A 25,318-nucleotide genomic window follows, 5' to 3' on the forward strand; every position below is an offset into this window, starting at 1 on the left:
TTTTTGGCTCGCTTTTAGTTGTTTTAAATGATGAACAGAAATAAAAATGGGTTGCCATTTAAAAAAATGAAGATTCTGATGAATTACTGTTTTGATAATGGATCTACGTTTTCGTGGAGCCAGTATATAATATGGTTATTAACAAAGAAAATTTTTGGTGTTTCATTTATAGACTACACACAGTCCAAATTTGAATCAATTACAAAGAATAGGGAAGGAGCTATAGTCCTTTATGTAAGTACCTCAAACTGTCAAAATATCAATAAAAAGTCAAATTTCTCGAAAACCGTTGAGAATTCAGACATAGTTGTGTCATCAAACTGATACTGAAATTCAACAGGAAATTCAAAAATGTTAAAATACATAGGGTGTTCCATTTGAAATTACGAAGTTGATAGCTGTGTAGAAGAAACGAAACACTTTGTATAGTTCTGAATAATTTTAGGAGATGCTCTACTCAAAAACAGTAAAGTTTTATTTGAAACTCTGTTTTGTAAAGTTAATAGAATTAGATTAATCGACCACTGCCTCTTGGCACAGACACCCTGTACATGGGGACAAAATTTTCACTGTTTCTGGATATGTAGATATGTTGGAGGCCAAAATCAAAACATGACACTGGATATCGATTTTTCTCTCCATTTTACTAAGATGTGCCCAGTCCGAATGAACTCTAATTTCAACAGCGTGGCCCAAACTGGTTTTGACCTGATCCGACCTTGGTCTGTATGTACATTATTGCCCTTTTCTAAACCCATAATTAAAACGTTATCATCATTCCGTGTTTATGCGATGAAATCCAGGGGTTTCGAAAAACTGGCCAGGTATACACTAATATCTTCAGTACTCAAAAAAAATTTGTTTTCTTCTTATTATATTAATACCTACTGCGACAAATATCAATTATTATTGAGAAAATATGTCTAATGACCAATTTGGTCAGGCTATCTTAGAAATTTTATGTTTTTGAATCGAAATTATTTATAATTGAAATAAGGTGAAGTAACTTGTAGAAAAATTCAAGTGAAGCGATATCGTGTTCTAAATAATTATTATCATATACAGGATATGACACATATCTATTCGCACCTATAGTTTCGCAATTAATATGTATCTCCAAATTGATAAGGATTACGATGGATTCATGGGTTTCCCTCGATTTTAATATACCTATACCACACCCCCTTTTTATTTATTTTCATGAATATCTAGAAGCTAATGTTTGTTAATGGAGTATATTTATGAAGATAAACTGGTAATAATTGTACCAGTTGATAAATTTAATTTTTCCCATAAAGATAATAACAAAATGAAGAACGTAAAACCTATTCGCTATCGAAGAATCCACTCACTCGCTAAAAATAACATATTAGGTACTAGGTACTAATTTTAATTTATGAGTTCCAAAGCATTTCGAATCAGCACATCAAAGATAGATACCTAACTTTTTTTCAGAAATCAATCTCCTCCATGTTATTTCAACTAGGGGTAAAACTGAATTGAAAGAATAATGTTGGGATAATAAGGAAAGGATCTCCCTCCTCTGATCTTTCTAAGAATCATTCAAGCATGCCAAGATATTACACCTACGCTCATGAGAGTCCAGTCGTCTCTTCCTTGTATATTGCTATGGAAAGATCTATTTTTGTTTTCCTCCAGTGGACTAGACGGAATATATTTAGAATTTTAGATGTCACCGCAAACTCTAAGTTCAAAAGGACCTACCACTAACGTTCCTTTCTTTTACAGCCTCTTCGAGCAGGAGATCATGTCTTATGTGCCAGTAGTAGACAGCAGACAGACGACCAACGCAAGAAGTCCTAGAAGCTCGCCTCAGCCCTCTCCTATAGCGTCCCCTGGACTCGGTAGACACAGGGTACCAGCTCCTTATAAGAGAGATTTCGAAGCGAAATTGAGAAATTTCTACAGAAAATTGGAGAGTAAAGGGTATGGACAAGGACCTGGGAAATTCAAGTGAGTTCAAGATACCTCCTACGATTTCTGACCATTCTCAGAAAACTTCCATATGATGAGAGATGAGATGACCATCGAATTTTTCTTCTTTTGCAGACTCAACATCAGGAGAGACCATCTGCTCGAAGACGCCTTCAGAAGAATCATGTCCGCCAATAAGAAAGAGCTGCAGAAGGGGAAGCTGTGTGTTGTGTGGGATAACGAGGAGGGTTTGGACTACGGAGGACCATCTAGGGAGTTTTTCTTTCTGCTTTCTAGAGAGCTATTCAACCCCTACTACGGACTTTTCGAATATTCAGCGAATGATACTTATACTGTTCAAATTTCACCGATGTCAGCCTTCGTTGATAATTACCACGACTGGTGAGCACCCCTTCTTACATCCAAAACATGTGTACATGCCTTTGCATTCCACAAGCTGAAGGCTTATCAGTTATTCTGATTATGAAGCTTTTCCAGATCTTCCAAATTACTCAGTCGATCTCATAGTTCACCACGTTCATCAGTAGGTTTATTTTTTCTTTCCCCTGTTTCAGGTTCAGATTCAGCGGTAGATTGATCGGTTTAGCATTAGTCCATCAGTACCTTCTAGACGCCTTCTTCACGAGGCCCTTCTACAAAGCCCTGCTTCGGCTGCCGGTCGCCTTGTCAGATCTAGAAAGCCTAGATTTCGAATTTCACCAGTCCCTGCAGTGGATCAAAGAACACGACGTTTCCCTACAGGGAGAGCTGGAACTGACGTTTGCCGTTACAGAAGAGGTCTTCGGGCAGGTTTTAGAGAGGGAACTCAAACCTGGTGGACGCAACGTTCCAGTCACCGAAAAGAACAAGAAGGTAAAGCGAAAGAAGAAAAAAATCGAGAACGATTTTTATTTTTGATTTCTTTTTCTCAGGAATACTTAGAGAGGATAGTGAGATGGAGACTTGAACGTGGAGTGTCAGAGCAGACTGAATCTCTTGTTAAAGGTTTTTATGAAGTGGTCGACCCTAGGTTAGTTAGCGTTTTCGATGCTAGAGAGTTGGAGTTGGTGATAGCTGGTACGGCTGAAATCGACATTGCAGATTGGAGGCATAATACGGAATATAGAGGTGGCTACCACGATCAGCATCCGGTTGTGGTGTGGTTTTGGCAAGCCATAGAGAGGTAAGCACAGTTTGAGTAGAATGGCCACGTTTCTAGGCAGTTAGTCCTCTGTTGTTAAGAGATTTAGATGAGCCTTATGCCAAACACGAGTGAATTTTTTGTCTAACAAGAGCAGCTGAACTATGTTAAACATTATACAACTAACCAAATTTGGAACAGATATGGGGGGGCTTGCTGATTTTAATCATTATATGTACCAGACACTTCATTATCAGCTCACATTCGCACAAAAAAGGTGGTTGCTCTTATATGAGGATGTATTGATATCTAGTTAGCCTAGACCAGTTCCATGCATACAAAAAATATTGCATTACCATAGCAACGAACAATAATTCATTAAAAGTTTGAGGTCATAAAAGTAAACCAGAGTCCACCGAAATTAAGAAAATCGAAAAATTGGAGTATCGAGCCATCATCAAGTGCTTACCTGTATTTAAAAGGGTTAAGAGGTAAGCAAATTTACGAAGATATGCTTAATACCCTTGGTGATCAATTTCCTTCGTATGCGACCGTGAAAAATTGGACTGCAAGCTTCAAAAGAGGTAAATTTTTTATTAAAGATGATGACCAATCGGGAAGGCCAGTTTCTGTGTCAGTCCCCGAAAATATCGATGCAGTTCATGACATGATTTCATCAGACCGTCGAATTGGGCTAAAACGGATATCTGAAGCACTGAATATTTCATACGAACGCGTTCATCATATAGTTCACGTCAATTTGGACATGAGAAAAATTGCTGCAAAATAGTTCCCCAAATGTTTGAATGTTGACCAAAAGCGTGCAAGGGTAGAAGCATCGCGTTAGATCTGTGCTCGATTTTAAAGCGATGTAGACTTCTTAAACGGAATTATTACTATGGATGAGACTTGGGGACATTTCTACGATCCAGAAACAAAGCAACAATCGATGGAACGGCGACATTCTGGTTCTCCAAGACCTAAGAAGTTTCTTGTATAAAAATCTGCTGGAAAAGTTCTTGCTTCAGTTTTTTGGGATTGCCATGGAGTCATCATGATTGATTTCTTGGATAAGGTTAGAACAATAACCGGAGATTACTATTCGACATTACTGACTACTCTACTGGAAAAAATTTAAGAGAAAAGACGCGGAAAGCTATCCAAAGGTGATTCGTTTTGGCAGGACAACGCCTCTGCACACAAATCTAAAGTTGCCATGCAAAAAATTCGTGATTTAGGGTTTGAATTACTAGAATACTCCCCTTATTCACCAGATTTGGCTCCATCCGACTGTCATCTCTTTCCTCAACTGAAAAAAAGTTTAAAAGGTCGTAAATTTTCTTCTAACGAGGAGGTAATGAAAGCTGTGGAGGTCTGGTTTGCAGAGCAAGAAGAAACATTTTTTTTGAAAGGTCTAGAGGCGTTGCAGGTTCGCTGTAATAAATGTATCCAATTAAGAGGAGAATTTGTTGAGTAATAAAATATTTTAACATTGAAATTCTGTTTGGTTCTAGAGTAGGCTAAGAATTTTTTAATATATCCTCGTATTTCGATTCAATATCAAACGAGTATATTTTCCTTGCAGATTCACCAATGAACAGAGATTAAGACTCCTCCAGTTCGTCACTGGAACCTCAAGTATACCCTTCGAGGGCTTCTCCGCTTTGAGAGGCTCAATAGGCCACAGAAAGTTCTGCATTGAGAAATGGGGAAAACCGAACAGTCTTCCAAGAGCGCACACATGCTTCAACAGGCTAGATTTGCCAGCCTATCCGACTTCCGAAATACTATACGAGAAGTTGCTGCTGGCGGTCGAAGAAACAAACACCTTCGGCATCGAGTAGTTGAGCGCTGCATACAGGGTGAAGGACTTATTTTGTACGTTTTTCAAAAAGTTATTAGTGGAAATTCACACTTCGTAATGCATTTTGTGTTGTTGTGAGTGCTGCCTAATGCATTCGATCCATTAATGGATCGGGTTGTTATTTGAGTTTCAAACAGAAAAATAATGTTGAACATTACGTGGGTTTAGCTTGAGTAGAGTGGCCGGGAATGGATCCGTAATGGGAGGAAATCCATTTTTTACAGACTTCAGATTTCGAAATTGAAGAAAGGGGTGAGAAATTGCCTGGCAGAATCGTTTAACTGACAGTACGAAATTTTTTATATCCCAATTGATAAAACTGCCTGGTTAATATTTTTTGTGTTGCCCTCCTCGTGAAATAGGTGGGTTTTGCTAGATTTCTTATAGAAATTTTAACGAATAGAAGGGGAGTTTGATATACTGGTTCTATGTTTAACAGTATTTCATTTTATTTTCTTTGTGTCTTATTTACGCAACTACAACCAAATATTGTACATTGAATATTCGTAAGCTTTTGTATATAATAATTTATTTTTCTTAGAATTTTATAATTCTCCAGTCATATTTATAATTATGTAATGTTTCTTGAGTATTCTGATCTTTATTAGTTGAAGAACTTGATGGATATCGTGAATGTGGTCAACTTAGGGAAAAAATCGAAATATTGGACTATAGGACGTTCTGAATTTAGTGTCGCCTACAACCGTTTCTCTGGAGCGACTGAGAGATACCTCAGGAGTTATCACATTCATGGTTTCCTTCATTTCTCCCGAAACATCGATGATTTTCAAACTTTAGGTAGTTATTCTTGTTACCAATTATGAAGTTTGTCTCTATGTGTTGTATTCAGATTGAATATTTGTGATTCATATAATTCTAGTCAATGAAATTATTTAACCATGCACAAATACAGGAAAGAATGCATGTTGAATCATAAAAAAGGACAAGTGGTTTTGCATATTGTTTCATAAAGTTGTAACATTCCAAAATAAATCCTTGTTAATTCGTACACAGATTTTTTTATTCTTTCCCTGCACTTACATGAATGTCGTAGAATCATCAGCTATCATTCAATAACACTACTGAGTATTCAATTATAAACCCTCCAATATTATTTGTCAGGGCAAAATCTGAACAAAAAATTCAAATTTATTTCTGAATAAAAAAGGTGATGAATAGAGAGTTTATTTCTATATTTCAACCAGTGGACGTGATGAATTAATCATTGATTCGGCAGACGCATTGTTTTGTAGGTGACTGTTTTCACCAATAGCACCTAAACAAGGTATACAACCTCACAGTCTAAGAAACGCTCAGACTGTGATCCTTTTGCTACCTCACAGTGTAAGAATTGCTTTAGGTTGTGAGTTTGCTATAGCATCACAGTCCTGACGGTTCTTAGACTGTGAAATTATTGCAGCATTTCAGAAGAAGTAAAACAAACAATAAAATTATCCAGGTGAGTTTTCAGATATCCACCAAAATCAATAGACTTATCCTTAACACCGTCCATATGGAGTAATCCTGTCGAAATTGAGGTCGATGCTAGAGTTCTCCAAAATTTTGACGTTAGCAGAAAATTTGAGTGTTTTGGTTAAAAACCATGCACTAACCTTTCTTTTTCTTTTAACTGCCTAAAGAAACATTTTTATTGCCAAAAGGCTTCATTTCCTACGTTTGGTTGAAATTGAATTTAATAGTTGGGTGCTTATGGTGGCATATGACCAAGCAAGCCTACATGAAGAAGAATCTCAGTTCTCCAGCCCTAGCTAAGGACTAGAAAAAAGGAACCACCTTGATACCTACGAGACCCAGGATAAAAAAAAATAACTAGTCATAAAAAAATTGCTTTGTTTGAGATTGTATAAAAAGTTCATTTATTGGCAAATGTTATTTTACATAATGCAAACTATTGCAGTTTCCACATTTTATTTCACACAACCAATCTGATTTCTTATCAGAAAAACTCCTCATCATTTACATATAATATCCAAAAAACTTGAAAACTTTTGCATTCCTGCAGAAATTAAAAATACGAAACAGAATTCAAAATCTCTTCATCCACACTTCTGCTCAAGAGCACTTTTTGGGAAGTTCGACAGGTAAATGTGTCATTGCTAAAACTTAAAATAAATCTAAAACAATCACAGCTGCCATTATATATTATAATTTCGAATTGTCCCTTTGTTTCCAAAGTATTTATCATTTGTTGTCCAACTGGCGATCCTCCATGTCATGAAATATCCGTCGATTGAGAAATAACATCCATCCCATTCCTACATTTGGGAATATACAACAGAGCACAAGTATGTTCCCAGATGTCCTCAGGATACTTGTTCTCAGTCGACCAAAAGTCATTTTCAATATCGTAACACTCTATGGCAGCAGTATTTTTATCGAACATGGCGTCACAGTGAAACCCCCCAATGAAATAAATTTTCCTGAAGATGCTCACTATTCCAGCATGAAACCTAGGCGTAGGCACCCTCGTTTTCACCGACCAACAGTCTTTTTCAACATCGTATACATCGATTGTATCCACCAGAGTACGAGCCCCTGTTTCTATATCTTCTTGCCAACCGCCACAAACGTATAAAAAATTGTCGATGGACAGAACAACATGATCGGCCCGAGGTGTTAACATTGGTGCACAGGGTGTCCACTTGTCTGCTTGGAGGTCGTAACAATACATAGAGTTTTGGCAGTGGGTAGAATCTCTTTCAATGCCACCGCAAATGAACAGTTTTGAGGTTGTGGTTTGTTCATAGGTAGCACCACCGTGTTGTGTGAGGTAGATGGGAAGAGGTTCGATCATTGTCCATTCGTCAGATGCTGTAAATAAAGGGTCTTCAGAATCCACAATCCGCATATTCTTAAGCTCAAAGATGGGTGTTTTAAGATCATATAGGTACATTATGAAATACAGTTGGATACAAGTTGACTTCTTCATTGTAATTCCTTCCCCTAACTGAACATCAAGAGACAAGAGCTTAGCAGAGATCTCAACAATAACCGAATGAGATTTGAGAGGTTGTCAAATGGTATATCTGATATCTTACCTGGATCATAGCACTCACAGGTACAAGTAACGTTGCTGCCAAATTCCTCCACTTCTGTAACACCACCAACAGCATACATCTTACCCTCCACGACATTCAAGGAAAACCTGCATCTCTCCACCTTCATGGGGCTCAAGGTAGTCCACTTGTTATGCAAAGTGTTGTACTTGAACCCAAACGGATGAACGTTTTCCTGCATGAACTGATTGAAACATCCACCAATGACGAACAAGTCGTTGTTCAACACCGCAGTTCCAAAATTACACTGCTCCACGTGGGGTATCTTGGTGAGGTGTTTCCATTTGGACCTGGAGGAAAACTTGTAGGTTATTTCGTTGGTTATTCCTCCTACTCCAAAGCCGCCTATTTTCACCACAGCCAGTTCCAGGCCTCGAGGATTCAGGAGGTTTGTGAGGATCTTGCTGTCCTTGGTGCTCAACTGGTTGTATATTTCCGAAACTACTATCCTGTACAGTTCCCAGACGCAGTTGTTATTCTCGTTGATTTCTTGTAGGATTGTGTGTAACCTCTTGCGTGGTATGTCGCTGAAGTGCACATGGCGGAAAATCTGGGCTGCCTGAGATATGTCAAGTTTTGACCTGGAAAATATTTGGATAATGCATTAGATCTACAGTGGTTAGCCCATAGCTCTACCTTTTTGGCAGATTTAACTTTTGGGTAGCTGGGGCTGATTCACCTTGGGCTTGGTGGTTTCAAGATAACCTTGTATTTATTGAAGTACAAATTGTTGAAGTTGAATAGATCAAAAACCCTCACTGAACATCAAAACAACCTACCTGGTATTTGTGTTGTAGAAGAACCAATTGACCACAACCTTCAGTACTTCGTATTCCGAACAGTCCACAGGTAAATCATAGGCGAGCAGCGTTTCCAACTGACACGAGCTCAATCTGTAAAACTCCCCCGTTTTCGAAAAACTCGACAGGTTCTCGTTCATGAACCTGTAGACCTCCATCTTCAGCGCAGTCAGCGAATAAGTTTCTGATATCGTTGCAATATCCACGCAGTTGTCGATGTCGATTTCGGCTTCCAAATAGTTGGAACAGGTTTGGATCAAGGCCAGCATCTGGACGTGCGAAGCAGCCTCCAGAACGTCCTGTACATTGGACAAGTTGAGAGTGATTCTGCAGGTGTAGGCGTATTCGAGTACCAGCAGGAACCCTTTGGCGTTCATGCCGTTCAAACGGATCTCTTTCCTGTGTGCTTCTATCATGTTGTCCGTGAACATTGCTCGGAAGTAATCGCTGCATGCTGACAGGACCACCTTGTGGGCCTTGAAGGCTTGTCCTTGGACGATCAACGTGACGTCTATCAGTTCTTCCCGTTTTCTTAGGGTGTTTAGGCCGTCTAGTACTATTCCTTGGTGAGATGGGTAGTCGTAGATGACTGAGAAGAGAGGGTTGTCATAAAGGCTCTGCCTCATCGTTGTTTTGAAGGAAAGGCGAATCTGAATGAAGAAGATAGACCATATGTAATTAGACCTCTTAGTTTTTCTTATATAGACAAGGGAAAAGAAGATGATCTTAAGAGTATGTTTTATTGCCAACTGCTACAGCTGGCGAATGGTAGTCAAATATGATTCCCTTTTTCCAAATACACTTCTCCACAGAAGTTAAGGAAGTTAAGAAATTCTGAGACTTTTTCAAAAGTTTCAATTTTTTTCACCAATTTTTCAAATATGAGAAATCTAAATGTTTGCTCTCCCTAATCTAACTCATTTTTTTGACCATTTCTTTGTAAGTTTCACAAGTATTTCTAGTACAAAAAAAGGCCTTCTAAAACATCAACCACAGTCTATAAACACCTTTACAAGAGATTTCTCATAATGAACATTTGGTAGGCAAGAATAGAATGGCAACTTTTGAAACAGTCCCAAAATTTCTGAACTTCCTTATCGTTTGTGGGGGCAGCATATTCATACCCTCTACTTATCGATATTCGAAATTGAAGATCCAATCCAAGTCAATGAATGTATAGGTCAAGTGTAGTGTGTGGTGCATATTTTGGCCCATACTTGCATAGGTCTACACTTCTTTCATTGATTATGTCTTATTTGGAAACTGTGAATCATGTTTAACCAAAATTCAGTCCAAGGAAAATATTTGAATCGATGTGCATTATGTTGATAGAGTGAAATGAGATAATAATGATAAATAATTACTTCCAGCATGTGTTATGATTAGTGAGAAAGTATATATTCATTTTGTTCAATTTCCTCTATCATAATTCATGAGTTCTTATTGAACAGACATGCAAGGAGATCACTGCTCTGATACCATTTTAGACTTCCTTCTACTTCTAAGATCTCGCAATATTGAAGTTTTGAGGGAACTTTTTGGTGTTTTCCAGTCTCGGAAAATTTCCTCAGAGAAATTCTCTTTCGGTTTTTTCCTTCTCCAATTTTTTTTTCTGTAGGTACATTGACCTATACAACAGAAATGTTATGGACTAATGAAAGGAGTTCGTGTTCCTTTTCTGGCCTCTTCATTTTCTTCAACTAAACCTTCTTATTCTTGACTATTCGTTGAGTTTTCTTTCGTATACCATCGCAAAATTGATGATTGCCCAGTGCTGTAATCGAAGCCTTCCTTATTGTCAGAATAAGGCTTTCTGATAGTTTCTTTGTAGCTTCATTTTGAAACATCTTTTGATTGCGAGGATTTCTGATTGATAGACTCTTGGACAGCAATCCAGTGGTAGTCTGCTTTTAGTTATTGGTGCCAGTTCCTGACGTGGTTTCAGAACCACATTACAAAATCTTATCATATGCTTGGCATATGATGAAGGGTTGAAAAGAAGTGCGAAACCTTCTCTTGTGTATATGCTTCTTATGGAAACAATTGAGGTTGTTAAGAGTCAAAGAAACGTCCTGATATTCACGTTTACTAGTGGTGTTTGCCTATGGTGGGCTTATAAAAGAATCGTTCAAAGCAGATTTTACGACAATAAATTTTTGGTCCTTCTTATTTTGCCCCGAACACAGTTCTAATAAGAACCGAAATTTTCCATTTGGCCGAAAAAAATATTATGTATATGTTCATATATGTATATATACGCATGCATTATTTTTGTGCATCAGAGGTAATATAGAGATCCATTCGTTCCCGTGTGAAAAAAACGTGAATCATTAGCGAACATTATTAAGTAATCAACATAGCATGCCACATCTTATGGAAGAGGTTCATTGTTCTTTTATAGCAGTTTCACACATTTTCTCATAATGCATAATCCAGAGTCCCTGGTTATATCAATTTTCTGTATTTGAAATTATAATTTAGGGAAACTATGACGACATTTCAGTCTTCCTTCGAAATATGTGGAAAATATGATATAATAAATGGAAATACCCCTTATCCCATAATGGAAAATGGAATTCTGATAAATCATTGTCATCTGTATATAATAGAAAAATTATAGGTTAACTTCCTTCTCTTTAAATTAAATTAAACTACAATTTTGCGAAGAAATAAATCAGTAATAAAAATCATGAGGCTAAACAGAACGACAAAGATAATAGGCTACGACACTGATTGTCTTAAGTTGACCATCAGCATCTACATATCTGCTCTGCAGTACTCTCAAATGGGAAAGTACTGAATAAAATGCAAACGAGCGTTCTGAACTACCTAAAACGAAAAAATCAAATGTCGCGTTGAAAGTGAAGGTTCCCATACACTCACTTTAAATGCTCCTTCCTGCACTTCAGCTCCAACTAGTGTCCATAAACATCAAAATCAAACGACCGCACATTTGAGAAGCGAATATTTGTTATGATACGAGCCAAGAAGGAAAACATTCCAAGTAGGACAAGGCAAGTTACTGGGAGATGAGAATGCCTTCGGAGACAGGTACTTGATCAACTGAACCGAGTTCAAAAGGAGTGGAAGAGATGGTACCATTCTTTGTACCACCATTCAGTTGACATTCCATTGGAAACAAAGGTGAATGTGGTGGTAATGAATGGTGAATGCAGGATGTCATATATGCAATACTTTATAGCAGGAGCTGTTTCGTTGGTTGCCTGTATATGCCACATACACTATGTTCCACTGAAAAGGAAGTGTTTATTTCAACCATGTAAATGTATAACCTTTCATTGTGTTTGGGTTATGCTGATCGTAAAAGATGATACCTTTCTTCGCACTTAAAACCTATTATTTACTTTCAATGTACCTGGAAGCTGCATTCCCCAAGAGTTTTCTCAGATAATTCCTGCTGTTTGAAAAAAATCCTTTTATGGTGGAAGAAGTAAAAGCACGAAACATTACATTTTATTTGGAGTGTTTTCCCATCACTAGGCAGCATTTTTAATGCTTTCTTGCTACTCTCGTATATCAGCCGAAACAGCTCTTGAAGCTACCCAAAAACCTACATTTCTACGATCCAGAAACAAAGCAACAATCGATGGAATGGCGACACTCTGGTTCTCCAAGACCTAAGAAGTTTCGTGTCCAAAAATCTGCTGGAAAAGTTCTTGTTTCAGTTTTTTGGGATTGCCATGGAGTAATCATGCTTGAGTTTTTGGATAAGGGTAGAACAATAACCGGAGATTACTATTCGACATTACTGAGTACTCTACGGAATAAAATTAAAGAGAAAAGACGCGGAAAGCTATCCAAAGGTGTTTTGTTTTTGCAGGACAACGCCCCTGCACACAAATCTCATGTGGCCATGCATAAAATTCGTGATTTAGGGCTTGAATTACTAGAACACCCCCCTTATTCACCAGATTTGGCTCTATCCGACTATCAACTTTTTCCTCAACTGAAAAAAAGTTTAAAAGGTCGTAAATTTTCCTCCAACGAGGAGGTAATAAGAGCTGTGGAGGTGTGGTTTGCAGAGCAAGAAGAAACATTTTTTTAAGGTCTAGAGACGTTACAGGTTCGCTGTAATAAATGTATCCAATTAGGAGGAGAATATGTTGAGTAATAAAATATTTTGACATTGAAATTTTGTTTGACACTATAGTAGGCTAAGAATTTTTCAATATATCCTCGTATGGTAGATATGGTTTGAGATGACGAAGGCTCGCACAGCATCCCAGTTTGAATAGGGAGTACAGAGAACGCGTACGACACTATAGGCCGAGGATTACCGCAATTGGACATAGATCGAAGGTATTCAGAACAGCTTATGGTTCCCAGAAGTGCTTTAGGAGAAGGTTTCATCGCAGAGTTGGTTGTTTCGCTAATATGATCAGCCAAAGATATGTAAGGATATAATAACTAAGCCAATAATCGTTTTGTTTGCTACAGATATTGGTGAAAATTTCATTTTAATTGACGATAATGCTGATCCTCACTAGCACATACTATTGAAAGGATGGATTGGTCAGCTCGCTCTCCAGACATGACTTGCATCAAGAAAATCTGGACAGAGATGCTTATTTGCATTGAATTCGCAACCTTTGCTACATGTTTCTCCGAAAGACCTAAGAATTAACGTCAAGGAGATACATGCCCTTGGCTCAAGCACCTGATCTCCTGATCCTCCATCATCAAGTCAGGGTTTTCGAATGAAAGGTGCTATTTGGCCCTATTAGTCATAGAAAACATGTACCTATATCTCTAAGTGAAAATAGGTAAAGACATTCCAGACAAAACCTTGAATATCTTATTAATGGTCATTCTGTTTACCAGATAAGGACGATTTTGAATCCCAATTTATGTCATAAGCGAATTGTGCGTTAGATGTTCGTTATCACGATGGATAGTCAGACCAGGCATCAATGCTACTACCTATTCCTACTCATCAACATAATTGTAATGAATCAAATAAGGCAGTCTTGCACCGCGGGACGAACTGTAAACGTCCGCACCTTTTTTGAAGCGACCCAGTGAACGGCAGAAACTCCACAGCACCAGCACACAAGCGCAGCGCAATACCTCTAACATCAATTCTACTCCGGTAGAAATTTCATTTGAAACAGTTAACTAAAACTCAAAATAGCGGTCGAGTGTTTATCTATTTCAGCGATTTCTATCGAGTCATACGAACAGGTGTTCTTTGAAACGGACGTTCTAGTTTTCGTGGCCGCTTTAAAGCCTAATTCTCTCGTTGATGATGACGGAAACTGTGGTGAATGTTGAGCAAGTACCCGCGAACAACAATGCGAATAAAAATACGACGCAGGGTGGCCCTCAACCTTCGCGGTTCGGATGGATACAGATGAACTTGGAGTACTTCAAAACCACCCCAGGAATGTTGAAAATTGCCGAATTTGTGAGTATAAAACTATATTTTGAATATTTCCCTCCATCAGACTGTTAAGGGCACGGTTGAAATTTAAAGGTGCGAATTAAATTTGCGTATTCGCGTCATATGCCTCAAATTTCTTCAAATCTGTATAAAGGATATTTAATCCTTTCTCACGTCAAATTTTCAAATCTGTGGCTCTCTGGCAAGTTTTTTCGAACCAGGGTGACTGTATCTGGAAAATTCACTAAAGATAGATTCATGCGACACAAAATCTTTAAATATTCAAGACCCTCACGTAAAAATTTGAGAAATAACTAAAAAAATCTGTAAAGGTAACTGTTCGATCCTTGCTCCATTCAAATTTTCAAATCTGTGGCTCTCTGGCTAGTTTTTTCGAACCAGGGTGTCTGTATCTGGAAAATTCACTATAGGTGTAGCGTCTGCAAACATTATAGACCTTTCTTTACCTATTTGCACTGCGATTATTCAAAATAACCTTCAAAACATGGCGTGCCCTGAATTTTTTTGTCTATCACATTGCCTTGTAGGTAGTCTTCATTTTTATGGAAACATTTTAGGGCTAAAATAAATAGTTTTCAAAATTGATTTTGGGCCTAAAATATTTTCATAAAGATGAAGACCACCGAAAAAAAAGGGAGACACATATAAATCATGAAAAGTGGGGTATGTCGGAATCAGAATTCCATGTAGATTCATAATATGATGAAAATTGGGTATTCCTATTTGGAAAAGAAGGGTGGTATCGTGTTTCTCCACTTTCGGACCTTCCTATAAAAACAAAAATGATATCAGAGTTATCGAGTAGTGATGTTGACACCTCCTGTATGTATAGTTTCAACCATCACGCTTTACAGATAAAAAACCTTAAACATATATTTGTGATATCCTATTTCCTTTCTGTATCATTCTTCTTCTTTCAATATAGTCTAAATTTCATATTCCACAACCTTCTGAAACCCATCAAGTTGCATGGAAATCTCGACATAAAAATTCTCTCATTTCATCGAATCACGTTTGTCCCACCTGGATTATTCAAATGGTTAAAAATAAACATGATTCCAGAGGTACAAGAAAGTATGTTTGAAATCATCTACGGACTGTACGGTGTAAGTTCATTACTTATTAATGCAAGGTCAAAATTGCAACGCATCCTAGATTACACCGACATCCAACTAGTAGGTAAACACTAATTATGTTATCGTTTCCATGTCATTTTATAACGTTCTCACGAAAAGCAACAACCCTTTCTATTGTTGTGTCCCTTAGAATCCATAACTCTTGCAGTGATTGCACAGTGAAATTTTCCGAAATTCCTGTTCCATCATTCTTCCACTAATTCTGGGATACCCTGTATGCTTCAATTTTCAATCAAGTGTGGGACTTATAACGTATGGAAGTTGAACAACCCCCATGAAGGACAAATATGCAAACCATGACACCATTCTCAATTAATGCAACTTGCAAATTACAATCGCAATATAATCACATGATCACTTCTTACAAATCCCAGTCCTTTTACGTATTAACAGTTATACGACTATGTATATGCATGTATCGGTAAAGAATAAATTGAAAGACTGTTAAATACATTCCTGAAATAATTCAAATAGGACAAGTTTTCCAATCCGATACGTCACTGTTACGCAAAGTCCGATTAAGATTTGATCACTTACGGTCACTAAAAATAACAATAATTGTTTCAGAAGATTTCAGATTGTTTCGTTTGTTTTTCGTTCTTTTAGTGTCGATTGAAATGTCGCTGCCAGTGGTCTTTTTTCAACATTTGGAGTGGATCCAATTGTTTATATTTAATCATGTTTTATTTCTTCGTCAAGACAGATCTATTTGTGATGAAGTATTTTCGAAATTTTGTCCATCACCTTTCTGGCATTCATTTTAGCAAAATTTCGAAAAATTCTTGTAGTCATCACTACAAAAATAACAATTACCTATGTATATAATAGGGTGTGAATAAATAGTTGCCAGAAAATTTGAGGGTGGTCATTACCTACATAAATAGGTGACCACCCTGATTCGTCAGCGTTTTCCTCACTTTTCATTACAGTAAAACTTCGTATTCCTTCAAAATAACTGGGTCATTGAAGGTTATCAATTATTCAGTTGAAGAGAATCGGAAATCGATCACCACCATGAAAAGTTAAGCAGGTAAAAACATCTCATCACTCACGAAGACTACAAATTGTAGTTTCAATAACTTACCTTCAAATGATGATGATAATAACACTGATACACTTATACCTACATAAAAACTACGTTATGATCTTTTTCATATTTATATTAATGCGACATTCATTAATAAAATAACTGCATGAGTTTCTTAACCTTGATATTTCTTATTATTAATTTTACGAGTAACGATTCTGATCGATAACCCTATACACTTTTTCAATTTGCTTTAACCTCTTTTCCTGGAGCTTTTCCAGAAGTTCCAGACCTCTGAATTTTCCCTGTAACATTTTCAGCCTCAACCTTTTCTCTCTATAATCCTTCTTGACCAAAGTTTTCCTTTCAGTTGAACCCTCAAACTCTGCTTTCTTCTCATTGTCAATGGTGGAAACTATGTCGTTCGCGAAATTGTCAATTTGGGTCCAAAAATTCTCCTTCTCCTCATACATCTCCCTCTCGCAAGTACTAAGTTCTTCCGTCAGTTCAACGATACTTTTTTCCAAAAGGACCACTTCATTATCGATGATTTCCTTGTTGATCCTCAGATTCGCTATTTCCTTCTCGAGAGAATTGTTCTCATTTCTCAACTTGTCGCAATCACTGCTGAAGATGCTTAGATTTCTCTTCATTTCGCAGATTTCCTTGGACAAAGTGTAAAGTTCTTCTTCTTTCTTCTTCTTTTCTTGTTCGATGCGTTGTGCGTCTATTAGTTTTTTCAGAATTTGCAGTTTTGGGTCCATCTCTCATGTTGTAGTTTCTACACGCACGATGTTGATGAGGATTGAAAATGTCAGGTGCATAGAGCATAATTTATTGCGATTTCGTGAGCCTATTTGCATAGAAATAATGGGGATCATTACACCATGAAACTTTGGCCAAACAAACGGACTCCTTCATTATTACTTTTTTTCATACAGTGAAAACGTTTAGTGTTTCAAGCAGGAGATAACATTGAGATTTCAAACAAGGATTTTGTCGTTTATAGCTTATTTTGGTGGAAATCTCTTCTGCAGAGTGTTATCTGATTCAAGCACGTTATTTTCCAAAAATTTATTCCTCAGGGAACGGATTTTTATTGAGCAAAATTTAAGAATTTCATTGCCTTGCCAGTACCTAGGCAATTTGAAAAGATAAGAAAAACCATAATAACAAGTGACAATAATAAGTTTACTACAAGTTATCAGTATCAGTTTTTCTGTTGGTTGGGATAAGAATAAGGGCTATGTGTCCTCTATTCCTATTCCATTTGTGGTATCAAGAAACTGTTGCCATTATTTATCTACCACTTTATCACAAACTTCTGACCGATAAGTTACCGGAAATTTTCCAATTTTTCCCATGTTCATTGAAGTTAAAAGAAGGTCATTTTCCCATGATATTGTAGGTATTTTCACGAATCGTTGTTCATGAAATTAAAGTGGGTGAGGATGCTGGTAGGCGAGAGCAAATATATACGGATATATCTGGGTTAAATGGCATCAAATACCTACGACTGAAGTCGACGGAAAACAGCTTATATGGTCAACAGACGCGTTTCGCTGGTTACGCCATAGACTGGGCATGGAACCCACGTTCTCCACCTTCGCCATTGTGTGGATCATCTGCATGAAATCATGAATTATTGATCGGTTGGGATGATCGCATCCAGAGGCGGTTAAATCTTGCGTCACTAGCCTCAAATGGAGAAGTTGAGACCGATTGTGGTCTCAAGCAGTTCTGATAAGGGATGCGCGTGCGATACAGTGGAATTTTCTTCACCATCTTTTTTGTGGAAAGTTGATCTCGTGGGTCAGAAAACATAAGAAGCTTTCAAGGTGAAAATACTTAGCTGGAAATTCATCAGATGGACTACACTAGCATTCTCCACCAAATATCAATGTATTTTCGGAAAATTATCGCATTTTTCGAAGGTACTGAAGTGCTGAAAAAATGGCATGCAGAAAGGAGGTTTGCAGCATCTAAATAAATCAATATTTAACCAGATGTTACATTCATTCTTTCTATGGTCCAAGTTCTTTTTGGAAACACCCTTCTACTACTCAAAACAAGAAACTTTCATCGAAATAGAGATCATATGGAGAATTTTTTGTAATACCAATTTTTTTATCAGAAGAAATGCTGATTCTTCTCTAGTATACTTTATACAGAGGGTAAATGAATACTTCGATTTTAATTTCTCAAAAACAAGGTTATTTCTTCATTTCCAATCGGTGACATGCAGTTGAATGCGATCAAATTTGGAATATTTTCATCACATTCTATATTTCACAGTTAGATGGGTTTGCTACTGGATTTCCGATACCATAACTGGATGAAATGCTCAAGAATTCACGTCCATCGCATCCGTTATGTTAGGTCGACCGATTTCTTCTGTTCACCGAGTTATGTGAGCTTGATTTTTGTCGGATCTGAATGGAATAGGTGTGAAGTTTCTTTGTTTTTACAGGATTCATTTCAATTTGACGTAGGTACGTACTATTTATGTCTACTGGTCGTCTTATTCGAGATCAAGGTCGTTCCAGAGGATACACATATTCTGTTTCATGATAGTTTGGTCATTTCTAGTTGTTCATTGAAATATATTAGGTATTTCTAATAAGAAACGTCAATAACATTTCAATACTTATAGATTACAATAGGGTGTAAATGAATAATTGCGAAAAAATTAAATTTCTAAGAGAAAATAATTGCTTTTCAGGTGCCATCATTAGGGAATTTTGTACAGGGTGTCCGTGCCATGAGGCAGCGGTCGTTTACTCTAGTTCTATAAACTTTACAAAAAAAGGTTCAAATAAAACTTTCCTTTTTTTAAGAAAAGCATCTCCTAAAATTATTTAGAACTGTACAAAGTGTTTCGTTTCTTCTGCACAGCTATCAACTTCGTTATTTTAAATGGAACACCCTATATCTTTTTACATTTTTGAATTCCTTGTTGAATTTGAATATGAATTCGATGACACAACTATGTCTGAATTCTGAACGGTTTTCAAGAAACTTGACTTTTTATTAATATTTTGACAGTTTGAGGTACTTTCATAAAGGACTATAGCTCCGTCCCTTTTCTTTGTAATTGATCCAAATTTGGACTGTGTCTAGTCAATAAATGATACATTAAAAATTTTTTTTGTAAATAACGATATTATTTATAGCGTCCACGAAAACGTAGATCCATTATCAAAACAGAAATTAATCAAAATCTTGATTTTTTTAATTGTCACCCATATTTTTTTCTATTCATTATTTGAAAAAACTAAAAGCGATTAAAAAATGTTTGAATAATGAACAGAAAAAAAAATGGGTTGCCGTTTAAAAAAATTAAGATTTTGATGAATTTCTGTTTTGATAATGGATCTACGTTTTCGTGGATCCTGTATATAATAATAAGGTTATTTACTAAGAAAATTTTTAGTGTTTCATTTATTGACTAGACACAGTTCAAATTTGACTCAATTACATAGAATAGGGACGGAGCTATAGTCCTTTATGTAAGTACCTCAAACTGTCAAAATATTAATGAAAAGTCAAATTTCTCGAAAACCGTTGAGAATTCAGACATAGTTGTGTCATCAAACTTATATTCAAATTCAACAAGGAATTCAAAAATGTAAAAATATATAGGGTGTTCCATTTAAAATAACGAAGTTGATAGCTGTGCAGAAGAAACGAAACACTTTGTATAGTTCTAAATAATTTTAGGAGATGCTATACTTAAAAAGAGGAAAGTTTTATTTGAAACTCTTTTAGTTAATAGAATTAGAGTAATCGACCGCTGTCCTATGGTGTGGACACCCTGTATATATTAGCAGAGGCTGCTCAAAAAAAAAATTATATGAAAGACCCAGACTATTTTTCAACAAGAAATCACTCCTTAAATTTTTTTGCAACTATTCATTTTTACACTGTGAATCTCAGATTTCATAAGTCTGGCATTCTCACAATATTCTGCATTTTATTGCTGACTTTCCAGCACTTGAAATTGGGCAATTGCAACTGAGAGCTAGGAGGAAAGTTGTCAGATAATGTTCGATTCTTGTATCAAAGTTACACATTTTTCAGAAGCAGATTTATTGGCATTATTTATGTTTCAATTGTTGGATAATAAAAACCCATAATTTCCCAGAAAAAATCGGTTTTACTTTAATGAAAGAATTGAAAAATCGTTGGTTTTGCGAAATTTCCAGCATTATTTAATAATTCCTCTGAGTAAAGAAGATTTTTTTACATTTCGACTCGAAAAGTTTAGCCCCTACCTCACAATTGTTACCATTTTCATTCCTGATGGATTTCATTTCAGTTCGTGACCTCGAGGCAACAAAGAAATTATTGAATGCCTCGTTTCTATCGATCATTCTTTCTGGGCAATAATATAGCAGCATTACGTTCACTAAGCACAAGGTGCGTTATCAGTAATGATAAAATATTTGTCGCAAAGGAACTCTACTTGCATTGTTTGCGACGAATGGAATGAATTGTGTATGGGTTCAGAAATAGATTCAACTGCAACATCGGGGACCGCTTTCAAGGCGCGAACATTAATGTCAAATTAAAAATGATCAAATAACACGAAAGTACTGTTAAATCTACACGAAGATGGCTTATAAATACCTTTCTCCCTTGCTCAACTGAAATGCATCATTGTTATTTAGTATTTGAACAAAAAACTCTAAAGATAAATGGAATCGAAACAGAATAAAGTAGGTATATACTCATTATATGTGTAATAGCAGCAATTTATGGGTAAACAATGACTTAATATTTACCTCAGACAACCAGCATCAATATTTATTTTAAGAATCAGATATTTGGGAATCAAATTTTTACTGCCGACTAAATTTTTTCCATGTGTAATAGGAAAATTTCGATTGGTAATATAACTGTGGAAAATCCATTAATTTCAACAGGAAACATATTCATATCTCGTTAATCTTATGACAAATATAGCCCATATCTTTAGAACAGGCAAATTATTTAGATTATTAGATTTAGTCATTTCCGAAAATGAGCTCCGAAGCAAACGAAATAGAAAGTATCTTGACACTCCTACGTTCGTGTTATGATGGTTTATTGTTACCAATAAATCAGTCCCGAATAAAATTGTCATCCTACCTGATATATGGTCTCATTGACGATATTAATCAAATTCAAAACTTCATCTCTGAAACTACTACACATAAATTGCTTATGCTGAACACGCTGGTCCAAAAACAAGTCGTTCAAATGTTGACTTCAATTTTTGCTAGGGATAATTAGTGTAGAGACATCTCATTGATGAAATTTACAATTTTCAAGGACTGTTATTCATAGTGTTGTTAAAAAATCTCGACAAACGAAAATGTATGAGTCAGCAAAGATTTGCAATTCTTTTCCATAATCCTATCCTATGTTCTTGTGGATTCTACTCATTCAAATCGTTGAAAATTCTGGGATACTTTCTATAAAAGATCGTGAAATTTTCTGTGCTTTCTGGGGTGTGTAGTGCAAAATGAAGTAATTGTTCAAGAGGAGTGTGAAATGAGCTTCAGAACTAAATGAAAGTTCGAATCAGGAAACATACAATACTATAGATGCGTGCTTGAATGAAGCCTAGAATGCACTATGCCTAACCAATTCTATTGTTCCGTCCCCCAATAAAAAAACTCCTCAGGTTCATGTTATGGGTCAACTACTTCTAATGAGAAGAAGGATGACTAATCACAATTTGCATCTGAACTGTTTCAATCAAGCATATAAACCATTTTTGTACCAGGGAAGCAGTAATAAAGAAAATTACGTGTTTAAGGTTGAGCAGGTACACAAATTATAATAGTTATGTGCAATTACCTGTCTAGCAGGTGCATGGTCTATTTCAACAGTTCTAGGTTCTATGAGTCCGCATAAAAATTTTATTACGTATACAGTGTGTACCAGAATGAATGGATAAGCCTGTAACAACTCATAGTAGAAATATTGGGCGCTCTGAATATTATTGAAAGAAACATTTCATTACAGTGAAGTAATTGGCTGATAATAGTTGGCAGACGTCCTAAGTTTTTGTTCAGAATAGTATCGAAAAAACAAACAAAAAGTTTCCAAACAAGGTTTGAGGCAGAATCTACATATACTGCACCTTTGTGCTTCATCAGTAAACAACCTGTATAAGGCAAATACACGAAAATTAATCAAATCCTTTTTTTCCAGATCATTGGAATCTTGTGCATGTCCTTTGCAACACCCCCTCAAACAGGAACAGGATTTTTCCTTCTTGTGGTCACAATATCTTTCGTCCTCACACTGATATGGATATTCGTTTACTTCTTAGGAGTAAGGGAAGCAACAAATTTTCCTATCAACTGGATTCTAACAGTGAGTCTAAGAGAATAAATAATTCCAAACTATATTTCAATAAAGTTTCAATAAATTACTATGAATGTAACTCATATGAGATTATCCTTTTTTCCAGGAATTTCTGAACACGGGAGTAGTCACCTTTTTATATTTCCTGGGTTTTATAGTGCAGCTTATCACCTGGTCCTCTAGGTATCATTACAAAGGAGTCAATATTACAGCAGGCGTAAGTATCCTTACACTGCGTTGATTGTTTGCTGATTGGTCCTTCCATTTCGGAATGTTGTGGCAAAATTATAAAAAATGTTGCTTATGTTATTCTCTCTTCTCTTATTATAGAATTAGTTGAATTTAAACTGTTGAAATGTGCATAAGAAAGTTTCTTTCACTATAAAACTGAATGCTATGAGAATATCATCTCATTTAATTTAGATTTGAATATATTAGTTTTATCAAATTATTAAAGTTTTGTTGTATATACCTAGGTACTTACAAAAAATTTTTTTTTCAGATATTCGGAATGATAAACACAGGCGTCTATGCTTTCGCGTCTTATCTGTTGTATTTGGAATGGAAAAACAGAAACTGAAGGTTGTTCCAGCTCCAAAGAACAAAATTTCTGTAAATATATGTGGACCAACGACTGATTTCTAAGTTGTTCGTAGGAATATGTTTGAAGCAACCTAAACGACAATCAGAATCAACATCACTAGAGCGAAAGTATTCAATCAATAAATTAAGTTTGTAATTTGTAAGATTTTTAACCTGTTCTCGTTTTATTTTGTCGTTTTTTTAGTGTTTCCATTTCGATTTCAATTTCTTAGGAAGTAGGAGATTTTGTCTCAAATATTTCATTTTCCAGAAGTGCACTTATTATTATCTCTTATTGTGTGGCCCCATTTCTACTTCTTTTTCTTTATTTATAATTGTTACATATATTTATAATTAACTGCTATTGGCATTTATATGTTAAATTTAAGACTTAATTCTATTTTTCCAATATTTTGTTTGTAAATAACTAGTTTAAGATTTTTCTAACTGTATCTTCATTAAATTACGATTATATTTCAAGAAAAACAATATTATTCAAATATATTTTGAGCCATTCACATCATATATTCAATCGAAAACTGAGTTGTGATTTTCTAGCAATTTATTATATAGGAGCTGATTTTGTACCTAATATCAAAATAGTATAATAGTTTGTTCGGTTTGCTGAAACTCGAGAATGAATTGGAGATTATATTCGGAAACATTTCGAAATTCACAAAGTAAATTCAGTATCACTTGCTTCAGCGAAAATAGAAGACCAGTAGGGCGGAAATAAATTTTATTTGTGTTAAATATAAATATGATGGTAACCATTGTAAAATGTTGAGATTTTAAAATAGATCAAATAGTCCATTCTATAAAAATATCATGTGAAATCATGTGAAAACAGTAAGATTTCGAAGCATTCGTATAAGTTTTTACTGAAATCATTTGCCAGCTCAAACTTTTAGTTTAGACGGTATTATAAAGAATAAAATTGTTCAAAAAGCAGTTCGAATCTAATATGGCAAAAAATGGATCTTGAAATTATTTAATATATTAGATACAAAGAAGGTGTTTTCTCATTGATTTCACAAACATTTCCAACACTCAGATACATGAATATGATTTTAAATGAAAAATTATATGAGAGAATGATAATATAAATCAAAGTCCTCTTTTGAACTCCAGAAAACGAAGTATGTAAGTAAGTATAACAACTCAAGAAATTTAACATAAAATTCACTAAAATAAATGATGCATCAATTACACTGATAAACAGTATCACTAAATATTATTTCGTTTTCCTATATTTTATTTTATCAATTTGATTCCTTACTGTGTTGTGTGAGTAAAAAGAAATTCACAATTATCAATAAGCGGATATTTCAGCTCAAGAACTTCGGGTGGTAGTAGCTTTAAAGAATTTCAAAACTTTAGCCTTTTTATCTGATGAAGTTGTTTATTATCTTTCATATAAGTCTCCTTTTGATTTTTTTATCCTGCTGGTGGTAGATTCTAACATCGCCTTTCAGTTCTCAACTGTAATTTTCAAAATTTCAAATTCCAACCAAAGTTTTCTTTCAATTGGATCATTGTAAGAATATTTTTACAGGTTATATTTTCCGGAAACTGGGACCAATATTCCGAAAAAATTTCGTCAAAAATTGGATTATATCGATCAAAGAAGCCTTTTCCAAGTCAAAATAATTCTATCGTCCTCAAAGTAAACCAAAATTAACTTAAAATATTTGGAATATTCGACAACCTTAGATAACTGCAGAAATTCAAGTGGAATCTTTTCGTTCTAAACTATAAATATTTTGTAGTTTCTTGAAAAACTGTGCCCTGTGCTTCGAAATTCAAAATTGCTCATATACTTTTGGAAATTGCCCTGTTTGTAATGATTTCAGAAGTGGGTGAAGCAAGTTTTTTGCTCTAGGATAAAATCATCACAAAATCTTTTCGACAGGACCCTCGACACAAACTGATGATATGGGGAAAAATTATCTATAAATCAATATACACACACACATT

The 25,318-nt window shown here is 35.7% G+C and overlaps 3 protein-coding genes across 8 annotated transcripts in view; 2 read left to right on the forward strand and 1 right to left on the reverse strand.

The window, feature by feature from the left end:
• Positions 1-5,949, forward strand: part of LOC123314590 (E3 ubiquitin-protein ligase HECW2) — a 96,447-nt gene extending 90,498 nt beyond the window's left edge. For all 6 annotated transcript variants that reach the window (XM_044899958.1, XM_044899957.1, XM_044899959.1 and 3 more), the window contains 5 exons: positions 1,750-1,974; positions 2,071-2,337; positions 2,511-2,808; positions 2,868-3,118; positions 4,662-5,949. In XM_044899958.1, coding sequence (XP_044755893.1) covers positions 1,750-1,974; positions 2,071-2,337; positions 2,511-2,808; positions 2,868-3,118; positions 4,662-4,920 — 1,300 coding nt within the window. In that variant the 3' untranslated portion in view covers positions 4,921-5,949. The remainder of the gene's footprint in view (positions 1-1,749; positions 1,975-2,070; positions 2,338-2,510; positions 2,809-2,867; positions 3,119-4,661) is intronic.
• An 849-nt stretch (positions 5,950-6,798) lies between these two features.
• LOC123314215 (kelch-like protein 26) lies at positions 6,799-11,970 on the reverse strand. Its single transcript, XM_044899355.1, has 4 exons — positions 11,701-11,970; positions 8,797-9,467; positions 8,000-8,598; positions 6,799-7,772 (listed from the first exon to the last, which is right to left on the reverse strand). Exons 2-4 carry the CDS (start codon positions 9,441-9,443, stop codon positions 7,174-7,176), a joined length of 1,845 nt encoding a protein of 614 aa, XP_044755290.1. The 5' UTR covers positions 9,444-9,467; positions 11,701-11,970; the 3' UTR covers positions 6,799-7,173.
• A 1,770-nt stretch (positions 11,971-13,740) lies between these two features.
• Positions 13,741-23,830, forward strand: LOC123313921 (CKLF-like MARVEL transmembrane domain-containing protein 4). Its single transcript, XM_044899030.1, has 4 exons — positions 13,741-14,242; positions 22,604-22,768; positions 22,866-22,976; positions 23,262-23,830. The coding sequence occupies exons 1-4, from the start codon at positions 14,081-14,083 to the stop codon at positions 23,337-23,339; spliced, it is 516 nt and encodes a 171-aa protein (XP_044754965.1). The 5' UTR covers positions 13,741-14,080; the 3' UTR covers positions 23,340-23,830.
• The last annotated feature ends 1,488 nt before the right edge of the window (positions 23,831-25,318 follow it).

The sequence above is a fragment of the Coccinella septempunctata genome, chromosome 5 (genome assembly GCF_907165205.1).
Source record: "Coccinella septempunctata chromosome 5, icCocSept1.1, whole genome shotgun sequence".
NCBI lineage: Eukaryota > Metazoa > Arthropoda > Insecta > Coleoptera > Coccinellidae > Coccinella > Coccinella septempunctata.